The sequence below is a fragment of the Rhamphochromis sp. 'chilingali' genome (assembly GCF_963969265.1).
Source record: "Rhamphochromis sp. 'chilingali' genome assembly, chromosome: 15".
Classification (NCBI taxonomy): Eukaryota; Metazoa; Chordata; class Actinopteri; order Cichliformes; family Cichlidae; genus Rhamphochromis; species Rhamphochromis sp. 'chilingali'.
This window is the reverse complement of record NC_137942.1, coordinates 27,206,787-27,219,029: the sequence shown is the minus strand read 5'-3', so window position 1 is coordinate 27,219,029 and position 12,243 is coordinate 27,206,787. Positions and strand designations below refer to the sequence as shown.

Here is a 12,243-nt window from a genome sequence, read left to right as displayed (position 1 = left end):
ACAGCTCCTCTCTGTTTAGTCACGCTTGTTGCCTGTGTCACACATCTACATCTGTTCATGTTAATAGATTTTAGATTTAGGCCTTCACGTGGTTGCTTTTGTCTTTAGGCTAAAGACAGCGTGTAACAATATTATAAACACTAGTTCACTTCAAACACAACAGTTTAGAGAAGAAGGCCCTTTTTTTCTCGGGAGGCGCAGGTCCAGAAAATAAGTTGTTTGGCCTTGAGCCATGAAACAACGGCTGCATCCATGTAGTCACATTCAGAAATCTTATGGCAGGTTATAAGAGGATTAGAAGCAGATTCATGGCATCACGTTTCATTTTAATGCTCAAATGTCTGCATGCTTTTAGTCACGAATCACATCGTCCTACAGAAAAATACTTTAAGTGGATCATGTTCACTACAGTCTGTAATTTGATACTGCTTTTTGTGGTAATTTGTTTTTGCCATAAGCTTCAAAAATAGTTGTTAATTTTGAAAATATGTCTTCAACTGTAGCTCTCTAATCTGCATTGTGTGAAAAGCGTTAGATGTATTCTATGGTTGTAAGTATTATCTGGTAATATGTATAAATATTTAATATCAAAATGCTAACTATGTATTGTAGTGCACTGAGTGAACTATTAAACCTGTGAGCTGTGAGTTGTCCCAGAGTGGGAAGTGACAATAGTAATAATACTACATTTTATTTATAGGCCCCTTTCGAGTCCCTCAATGTCGCCTCATATTGGTGCAGTAATTTAAACTTGCATACACAAGAAACAAACAAAAACACAGATTAAAACTGATCAGGATAACAATGGGCTACAATGCTGTTTAATTATGTTATAATGAAGGGTGTGAAGTCTGAATGTGAAGATGGGTTTTGAAATGTGATTTAAAAATAGAAGGAGAGTTTATGGTCCTGAGATCAGGTATTTCAAAGTCTTGGAGTAGAGCAGCTACAGGCTGTCAGACCCCATGGTGGACAGTCCAGGTTATTATAGCTAACTAAAACTTCACTAAAAACTAACACTAGTTATGGGGGAAAATGTAGTTAGCTGAAATTAAAATAAAAATGTGACTTTTGAAAAAATATAAACTAGCTAACTATTTTATGAACTTGGAGAACTATCCATCCATCCAGGGTCGCGGGGGGAGCTGGAGCGTATCCCAGCAGTGATAGGGCGAGAGGCGGGGTACACCCTGGACTGGTTCACCAGACAACCATTTGCACTCAAATTCACTATGGGCAATGGGCAATTTAGATTGATCAATTAACCTGTCCCCACTAACTGCATGTATTTGGACTGTGGGAGGAAGCCGAAGACTTGAAGAACTAACTAAACTAAAATAATAACTAAAATATTAAAAAGTATCCTTAGTTTTAGTATTTGTTAATTTGCTAAAAATATGTAAATACAGCTTGCCTGATGAGGCTTTGATGGATGTATTTATTCCGACTTTGGACGTCTGCACTAACGTTCCTAGATCTTAGACATTTTCAAAAAACCTAAACCGAAGCGAGCTAACCCACTCTGGACGCTAACTCAAACTTAACTGAATACAGAACAAAAAGAAATGAAATAAAAGTAGAAAATATGAAACTATAATAACTCGGGGATCGATGCAGACAGGGGGTGTAGCTGGGATTTAGGTGCAGCATTTACAAGATGCACTTTTTATGGCTGCATTTATGCTACAGGCAGACACGAGTTAAGTGCTTGAGCTTGCTCTCAGGGTTTGCTTCGTTTCCACAACTTTAAACAGCAGGTGCTCATACCATAGACAATCAGCCACTTTTATCTTTTCATAAAGGGGAGCTGTCACGCTCATTTCCAGTTGCATATTTTCCTTCTTACACCCTACTTGAATAGCTTTTTATTATTCATAGGTCAAAACAATCCTTATTTACCTTACACTAAATACAACGCCTCACGTCATCCACTGTATTAAAAACAACGAGGCTCCATCCACACTCTCGTGTTCAAACAGCAGAGATGTATGTAGGCGGCCAATTAGGCTGTTATTTACTTCCGTCTCTCTCTCATGTTGGAAGTCGAGGCTCCTATAAAGCCTCTGTCCTTATTTATCAGATCTGTCTGCCTGCCTCTCACTGTGAATCTGAGTTACAGAGTCACAATGCAACTCACTAGAACATGATTTTCTTCAGCTGAATTAAAACTTCTCTTTGTAGTTAATGAAATTAGGTTAGCTGGGCTTTCAGGTTCATTATCTTGATTTTTGTCAAATCAATAATAAACAACAGAGAAGCTTATGTGATATTGATTTTATAGCACTACAGTGCAGTGGGTATTAAATGAAGTGCAATTTGTGTTTGCCATTCTGCAGGGCCGATGGACGACGATGGTCTTTAGCGTCGTTGCCCTCTTCAGGATATGGTACCAACACTCCCAGCTCCACGGTAAAATATACATCACCACTTTTTCACTGTATTGATCATAAACGTGTGTGTAGGGGAGCAGCTATGCTAGAGCGTATTTTTGCAGTTATGCGTATGCGAACAACTCAATTTAAGCAATCCTTTCAGTTGCCAGTCAAAAAATACACTAGTTAAAACCAACATAGTCGAAGTTAAAGCGTAGACGAGGAGCAATATTTGCAGGACGTTGCCTCTCAGCACGAGTCACGATAATTTAGAATGTAAAACAGTCAAAAGTATTGGATATCCATAAGAAGTCATATAGCTTCACTATAAAACTAAGGTCACGAAACTCCAAGTAAAACATCGCTGAAGCAATTTGCACTCCTAGTCTACTGTATGAAAAACTCTGTAAATATGCCCCATTATATAGTGTTAAATAAAATTCATTTGATAACTTATTTCTAAGTATTTGGAACATGAAGAGTACCAACATTATCTTTGAAGGCTCCTTTTACATCACAATTTGGTTGTAACCCCAAAAGCATTAGCTTAAATGTAAATTGTTGGCTGCTGGGTTACTGTGTAGCTAATAAACTTTTGATATAACTTATAAGTAGCTAATAATTAATGGGTTGATTAGCACTGATTAGTCTGTTTATACCAAATCTGTTTGTTTTCCCTCTATGAAATTAGTTCTGGTGTGAAATGATACATGGACGTCTTTTTCTGGCAATTCAGACTTCAAGTACCAACAATGCTGTCCTGTCCTTGAAAAGCTTATGGGCACTGTGACAGGTCCTTATTTTAGGCAAAGCAAGACATTGGTATATGTTCCTGCTTTGGATTTTACATTTTGATACATTTTATTCAAGTCAAATAGAAAGCAATACAGTCTTTGATATAATTAGTCTACTGAGGTTTCTCACGTCATGTGCATATTGAGTTGTTCACCGTACTGGAGGTGATTCAGCAATCGATTGCTTGTGAAAAATGTGTCCTTCTCAGTTAGTTGGAAGTGTTTCCTATCTTCAATTTAAAAGTTGCGCTTTTAATTTGAAGGGTTTGAGTTGCAATTTTTATGAAAAGTAGCTGGCCGGCGTCACTTCCATTTAAACTATGTAAATATGCCAAACACCAAAGCAATCACAAGGATTCGGTTTTGCCAACCTTTGCCAAGTCTAGGGAACGTGTGCTTCTCTCTCATGACCGGTGATTGCCAGATGAGATGGACCGGTCTCCAGGCCTATTTACTACTACACTGTCACCGTGATTGTCACACGTCAAAAAGACAAGTTATCGTCACACAGTTAGTGGTCACGTGTCTGAAAAAAATCAAGTAATAAGTCTTGTTAGGATAGCGCAACACCATCTGGACAGACAGCTAGCAGAACAGCAGTGCAGGGAATTATAGAACCAATACTAGTTATTATAGGGGATACTTTTAGATGCACTCTTTATGATGACATTTACTGATGATTATTTTGGAAAGATCCTTATGGTTCCTTATTATAGCAATGCAAAATTTGTATTCCTTCTAAATTACTTGAGGGGTGGGCTTATTGATCAGACCTGTCCCCACAGCTATATGATGATTAACCATAATTATAATGATTATCGACCCTTTCAGCATACCAGAACTTTCCCCATGTAGCATGTTAGATATATCTATGAAAGCCAGTTTGTATTAGCTGAATATACATTTTCACTTTAAGATAACAATTAAAATGTATCCATCTCCAGCTCGTCACTTCTACTTCTTCCCCTGCCTGTCCTTCAGCATGACGTGTTGCATAACAGTGATATCAGGGGCCTGGTTGTTCTCTCCATCTGGCTGTGGATAGAGGCTTAGATGGATGAAGGGAAGAGAGCAAGAGGGGAAAGTGACGATCGCCAAGCCGGTTGGGACGAGAGCGATGAGACACGTGGTGTAGTGAAGAGACGTCTACGCGAGATAGAGCACATGCGGTTCCATGCTAATTTAATCAGAGACCAAAATAAGCCAGATACTATGAATAGAAACACAACAATAGTACATTAAACAAAAGGCTGTGAATGTTATGAATCACACTGAGCTGGCCCCTCAGTCTCTGCTCTATTTAAAGTAATTCTCTCACATCATACCACAAATTCATAAATACTGAATGGAGTCATTTTCTTGCCGACAGCGTTACCAGATTATAGCTTTGTGGAAAGATCACGCTGATCATGATGCTCTATTTCATCTTGTTTGCAAGAATTTAAAATTTTGGGCCCCAAAGGTGTATTCCTAACCATTTTCCAAGAATTCCCCGTATACTTGGAAAAACCAGTGAACAAGGAGAGAAGAAGACCCAGTTTGTGCTCATCAGACTGTAGCCAAAAAGACACACACTTGAACAGAAATATAAGTAACAGCTGGATCAGTTCAGCAGATGCTCTCTGGGAAAATAATATGCAACTCTACCAAGATAGAGGAAAAAATCTTGACATCCACACATAAAATAAACAAAGGGAGGAATCTGCATCCTTACTTCACTCTTTTCACTTAGAAATGTAAGAGGAGGCGGTCTAGGTCTCATTGTCCCTGTTTGAGGCAAAGGAAATAGGAGACAAAGTTTTACTGACAGATGGATTTAAGGTCTGGCCCTGAGGCGTCATTATCTTTCAGTTCCTGGTTTGTCGTCACACTGTCTGGATCCATGAGGAATAACAGCTGTAGACTGTCAAACACTTTAATAATTTAGCTTTCAGATCGTTATCTTCTGCAGTTGCTGGACGTCATTTGGTGGAGTTTTGTCGTTAATTTTCTGGCACTTTCTCTGTTTGATCCTTCCAACGCCTACTTCCCTTTCTCATCTGCCATCCCACCCCCCTCCTCCATCATCTTAATTCTCTCCCCTTCACCGTCTGCTTCCTCTTCCTCCTCCACCCTCTTGGCTCCCTTCCTCTTCTCCCTCTTCCAGTCCTCCAGCTCTTCTCAGGAGCGACTGCACCAGCTGCCCTTCCAGCCCACCATGGATGAGCTCCACTTCTTATCCAAGCACTTTGGCAGCACAGAGAGCATCATGGATGACGATGGGGGCCGCTGCTCTCCCCACATGCGCCCTCGCTCCCGCAGCCTCAGGTTAGACACAGCAGCGGCGCTCATGAAATTAAACAGCAGCGTCTGCTGCCCAGCGCACTGTCCTCTTTTCAGAGGCACTACTTAAAAGCAGATTTGCCGGGTCACCAGTGGTTGATCTTACTGCTTTTATGTAACATCTTTGTTTTTATCGTTAAAGAGGCCTTTAACCAATAAAAAAATATTTTAGCTTATATAGGATCACAAGTCAGAATATTTTTAATTGGACATAAAATCCATGCAGAAAACATCAGTTTTAGGCTCATGACCTGTTATACTTTTTATGTAAAAAGTGATCTTTTGTTGGATAGTTTAAAAAAATTAAGCTTTTTGGATGAAGTATACAAATGATAATCCTACTGGAGTAGATTAATAATGCATAGGTTATATAATCACAATATACTCAAAGTAAATAAAGTAAGTAAAAGTACTTCTGTGTCAAATTACACTTTTCAGAATTTGATACATGACAGTAACGGATGATAATTATGATTTATTAACGTGTAGATCTCATTATTGTTGCAGCTGGGGATTTAAGTACTTTTAAATGGATTTATAATAATCCAATAATCCTGATAATCCAAAACTTTAAGATAAATAGTACGGAGTTCAGAGTACAATACTTGCATCCAAAATACATAAAAAGAAAGCAGCATGACACGGAAGTACGAGTACATTAAACCTCAGTAAAGTCATCAAGTAAATACGTATATAAACCAGTACTGTCTTTTAGTATTGATTAGGTATTAGAGTATTGAAATGCCAACAGTTTATGGGCAAAACACCTCTATAAAAAAACAAAATGTCAGTAATGTCTTAGTTAACTTTTCATGTATAGTCAACACAAATAATTTTGAAAACTATGATTGAATTTTGTCTTTTGGTGTGAATAATTACTTTAGTTCCAATCACTCCCTTTTATTGAAAACTATCTACTGTTTTTTTCATTTTACAGTGCGTCTTGAAGCCTATTTTAAATGTATTTCAGATATGTCGATTATAGCATTGATCTCATTATATAACAGTTTTCAGCCCTTGCTTTGGAAAAGCTGAATTTTTTCCCCTGTGTCCCTCTGCAGCCCAGGACGCTCCTCCTCCTGCTACGATAACGAGATAGTCATGATGAACCACGTGTACAAAGAGCGTTTTCCAAAGGTTAGACACGCACACACACACACTAACACAACATACACACAGAGACTTGCAAAGAGCCTTCACGATAACATCATATTCTGTTTAAATGCACACAATAGTAAACTTTTGGAGCCTTTTCGGTGCTCAGTTACTAATTAAAAACAGTCAAAGCTCTGCAGTTTGTGATTAAACATTATCAGAGATCTGTGTATGCAAATGTTTTATATCCTGCATCCAAGAAACTGGGAAAGAACCGTAACCATGTGGGCTGCTAAACCATAGCAAACAAGATTATGAGAACGTGCCAAGCTCCATTCACCCCGTCAGTGTGAATATTACGTTTATTCAGTGCATGTAAAAATACCGCTCCAGTTATGAACACTGAAATAAAGCCGGTCGGTGAGGTCGGTATCAGAAGGAAAGAAGCTGAAAGCTTTGACAGTGATAAAAATCAAACCATAGGAAATTGAGCATTATAGTTTAGAGTTCATCTGCGGTAAAAGCTCTTTGGGCTTGTTCTCACACAAGTGAAATGAAAAAAAGAAAAAGACATTGTGCTGAAGTCTGACTAAATCAGCAGAGCCACGCTGTCTGAATCGCAAATGAAACGGCTTCCTGAACTTTCTCTCTCATAAATCCGGCCAAGCTAAGAAAATAAATCTTTTCCTAAACCTAATCTCCTCTGCTGTCTTCTTATGCCACCTTGTCCCCCACCAGGCCACGGCTCAGATGGAGGGGAGGCTGGCTGAGTTCATCCAGGCTTACTTGCCTGAAAGTGTTCTTCCGCTGGCCGATGGAGTCCTCAGCTTCATCCACCATCAGATAGCAGAGCTGGCCAGAGACTGCCTGGCCAAAGCTCGCGAAGGCCTCATCACCTCTGTGTACTTCTTCGAGCTACAGGAGAATCTGGAAAAGCTGCTTCATGATGTGAGTTTTTGGCAATCGCCATCTTGTTTTTTTGAAACTGGACGTCCCTGGGTTTGACCGAGAAACCGAGGAACGCTGCGCACTCATAAGTAGCAACTTGCCAGTCACATTGTAGCCACACACTAAATCATTTCCTACTAAATAGGACCATAATTTACAAAATGAACATCATGCTGGATTTAATAAGACTTGAAGTTGGAGATTAAGACCACAAATTCATCAAGAAAGTATTTACTAAGGCCCATTTTCTTTACTCAATGGGACTTCTTTTTGCAACCAGACAACTTAACTGCTCCTCTTCACTGGAAAAGGTTTAAGGCACAGTTTACCCCAGCTCCACTGAATTTTAGCATCTTTTATCTATTATATAAAGCATGTGTTGTATTCTTAGTACAGTGGCTTTGTCATAAATAGGAACAGATTCAAAGGTGACAGCCAGTAGCTTTTTTGGGATCGTGTGGATGACGGTACATTTAAAATGACTTTATAGAGGAAAAAAATACCAGTGCTGTTCTCTGAGAGTGGTCAGTAATGGTGAACATCATAGAGAAATCAAGGGGGGGGGACAGAGACTTAGAGATGTACTGTATGGTAAACTGAATCTAGACTGCTTAGAACTGAAGATGATGCTTGCATATATGCAGTATTGGGCAAGTTACTTTGAAAAAGTAATTAATTATAGTTACTAGTTACTTCATCAAAAAAGTAATTGAGTTAGTAACTGAGTTACAATATTCTAAAAGTAATTAATTACTTGAAAAGTAACTATTGCATTACTTAAAAAAACCTCTGGGGTCCAGGGTATAATTGCCCATTTTTAACTACTTTTGATTTTCCCTCCACATTTTACCTTTAAAAACTATTTACTTTGCCTTGTTTGGTATCATCCTTTTCAGCACAACCTCACGTGTCTGAATTTACAGTTATGTTTTCATTTTGACATACTGTATTAACACAACTGATCTAAAATCAGACAAAAAACATAAAATCAGTAGAAAAAGTATATTTTTACTGTAACAACCACAAACATGTTTAATGAATCACATTTCACAACTTTAAATGCAAATATAAATTGTCAATTTTAAAATCATATGCACAAGTTTTGCAAACAACAAGTTATTTGCAGCCATTTACCTTTTACCTTGATTTTTTAAATAACCATTTCAAACTATTTACAGAACAATCAGCTGTTCTGCATTCAATAAGATGCCACACAAATTATTTGTGCCACTCCAAAAAAATAATTTCTGTCCACTATAAAGGAGAAAATCAGAGCCTGATACCTGCAGGTCTGACAGCAGCAGGTGTATCACTCCTTGTTGCTTTGTCATCTTGAAGTGGTCATGTGATTGGCTTACCACGACTACTTTATTCTTCCTCGGTCAAACAGCAGCGCTCATGCGATTGTTTTGCCCCCTTAGCTCCAGGTGTTGTGCTAGACAGTGATCGTGATTACCGTCTGCGGGAGCGCGCGCAGCTGCTTAAAGCTGTAGCGTCCAGATTACTCACAGTTACTTCCATGCAACTGATATAAGATGCAGTAAGCTGAACACAGCTTCAACCGTCTGTTTGTTGAAAAATAGTAACTGTAACGGCGTTGTAACGATAGGAATAGTAATCAGTTGGATTACTCGATACTGAAAAAAACGCCGTTATTCCCATCACTGCATATACGGGTATCACCCTATCAATTACAAGCAAACATGCAGCTTCCATGTGTTTTTTTCCTAGAGGAAACAGATTAGCAAGATTACTGATTAGCATCACACCCCAGTAAGATTTACGAATGTAAAGTGTAAAACATGTGAACTGTGTGGTCGGATCCATCATTCCTGTCGCAATCATCAAACACCTGGGTGAGCTTTTGTAAAGAGCAATATCAAAGAGTGACCAATGGGAACATTTTGGAGAAAGGCTGAGCGGTGGTGCCGTATCCACTTCTTCGAATATATCCATGAATTGTGTGGCTCACAACTGAGCTCCTTTAAGTTTCTCTTATTTGGCCTTCATCAACCTGATTCTTAGCCACAACAGGCAGCTGTTTCCAGCTAAAATGGTTGCCAAACCCAGTGTGATGTACCAAATAACATGCCACACCAAGTAACAGACTGAGTGCTGAACATAGTGGAGACTCCTCATAAAAGAGGCACTGTGATGTCACCCAAGTGTTTGAACAGTCTGTATTTTAAATCCTCAAGCAGAGCAGTTTCACTGTTGCCATATGGAAAGTGTGCAGGTCATATATGACTGTAAATCAAGAGAATGCGCTCTGATATGGGACATAAGACATAAGGTACATCTGCACTAAAGCAAAGCCTGCTTTATTGTTCTTCTAGACATTAAAGAGGTCTCAAATTTACAAAAGAAACTACATGCTGTGCTTAATATGACTCGAAACTAGGGACCAAAACCACGAACTCTACAGGATGATGTTTACTGAGGTCATTAAATCAAATGAGCTGCAAGTTCCTTTCCTCGTATATTTCTATGCTAGTGGACTTCCTTTCTGCAGCCAGATTAGTCGCCCCCTGCTGTTCATTAGAAAGAATGCAAGCCTGAAAACAGCCATTTCTATGAAATTAAATAAAAATATAAAAATTAGACTTTTTTCATTTATATTTGTATTAAACAGTTTCTTTTTCCATAGAATGCCTTTTTTTCAACAAAAGTATTCAAATAGTGAGCAGGAGAGAAAGGTGAAGCAGATGAACTGCATAAAGATTAATTTGTAGATACGCTTTGTGAGTAAACATCAATAAAACAGATCATGAGCAGATCAGGTACAGGTGATGGGGATATGCGAAGCTTTGCAAGATTTGTGATTAAGTGATTCACCTCAGGTCTTTTTAATTAGATTCAAACACACAAAGCCTTTGGCGAGAGCCAAATTGGAGGCTAATTGTGCATGTGATTTGCCAGAGAAGATAACAGGTATCTGCGAATTTCATAGAGCCCATCTTTACAGCTTGATTAGATTGCTGTGATTACCCTGGGTTGCCTGGATTAGGTTTGATTGGATCAGCTTTTTGATTATGTACCTTCGTGCCTCCGTCTGTCTTTTGACTGACAGATTTTCTCTGTCTTGTGTGCATGTTTTATTGTTGTCAGATGTCACTTTTTGCAAATGTTAAAAATGCTGATGCATATCTGTCTTTCTGCCTCTCTGTGTGTCTGTACGTCAGGCATTTGAGCGCTCGGAGAGCTCCGAGGTAATCTTTGTCACGGAGTTGGTGAAAAAGCTTCTGATCATCATCGCCAGACCTGCAAGGCTTTTGGAGTGTCTGGTAGGATCACACTCACACTTATCAGTATTTACCCACCCATCGACTGCTGCGATGATCACAATCCTCCTCCAGCCCCATGATTCATCACAGAACTTCTCACAGCTCCTGTGACTCGAGGCAAATTGCTTTATTTTTAAAAAGCAATCATCAGCGCAAAAACATATTTGTAGCCCCTTATGAGCATTTTAACAGTCTGATTTTATACACAGCAGGAATGTGAAATGAAAACAAGCAAACCAGTCTAAGACTTGGTCCAGTCTGTCTGGATGGCGGAGACATTTGCATTTAGATTAAATTTGCCTTCCCAGAGTACGGCTAATACCAGGCAGTAGCCCCCTGCTGCTCGGCTGCCTTCCAGCCTGCCTCAAACATACCGTGACCACGTTGTCGTTTAAAGTTGAAGGATGTCTGTGTGTGTGTGTGTGTGTGTGATATGGTTTTTGTCTATGGAGCCTGCTGTGACTTGGTGTTTCGTAACAGGATATCAGTTGTGCATCCCTGCATGAGTCATGCCAAGCTGACGTGGTTCTTGATTGTGAGAGACAGCTCAGACGGTGACGTGGAGAATTGATTCATTGGGCTTGTTCCAGTCTCTCCTGGCGAGCACGCCTAATTGAAAATTAAATTATTCTTTACGTCAAACTAGTTTATCTGAAATCATAACTGTAAAAATAAGCCGAATTTAAAATCCTTCTCTTCACATGCAAAGTCCCGAGTGATCATATTTTAGAGCGTGTGTGCTTTGTGGAATGCGAGGCAGATTCTTCCGCTGTAAGGCACCTCTCCTCAGGAACCAGCTCCCAGTTTAAGTTCAGGAGACAAACACATCCTCTCTGCTTTTAAGACTCATAACTTTTTGATAAGACTTGTAGTTAAAGCAAGATTAGGTGATATTAGTGGTTTTGCTACAGGCTTACGCTACAGAGCACTAAACTCCCTCTTTTTTACTCACAATGCATTTCTATGCCACTACAGCTTGTCATGAACTTTTTCTTTCTCTTTTTTCTCCCATAGTTTTGCCGCATTTCTTGTTTGTCAGCTCTTCTTTTTTGTCTTTTCTTTAAAGATTCTCAGCTGAGAATCATTAAAGCGATGATTAGAACTTCCAGTCAATGAATTAATTAAAACAGATTAATGTGAATTTCAAAATCTTATCTGGTTTTCATATGAACCTATTTTCAGTGACATCGGCTTCAATGCCATGAAATTAACTAGGCTTCGAATTTTTTTCTTTCACTCTTATTTGCCAGATTTTTCAAGTAACCTATATTTGACAACAGCTTAATAAAAGTGGAAATTCTGTTTTTAGTGTGCCACAAAAATATTTTTACCGGCCCCCATATGGCGCCCTCTATAATAAAAAATTCTGGAGGCGCCCCTGCTTTTCTTTTCCTTCACACCCCCTCCCCTACCCCCACCACCTACAAG

General features: G+C 39.1%; 1 protein-coding gene across 2 annotated transcripts in view; it reads left to right on the top strand.

Annotated features, from left to right (window-relative positions):
- LOC308410750 (microtubule-associated serine/threonine-protein kinase 1-like) overlaps positions 1–12,243 on the top strand; it is a 53,127-nt gene that overhangs the window by 24,981 nt on the left and 15,903 nt on the right. For both annotated transcript variants that reach the window (XM_080904328.1, XM_080904327.1), the window contains exons 5-9: positions 2,337–2,409; positions 5,313–5,473; positions 6,550–6,625; positions 7,322–7,531; positions 10,714–10,815. In XM_080904328.1, coding sequence (XP_080760454.1) covers positions 2,337–2,409; positions 5,313–5,473; positions 6,550–6,625; positions 7,322–7,531; positions 10,714–10,815 — 622 coding nt within the window. The remainder of the gene's footprint in view (positions 1–2,336; positions 2,410–5,312; positions 5,474–6,549; positions 6,626–7,321; positions 7,532–10,713; positions 10,816–12,243) is intronic.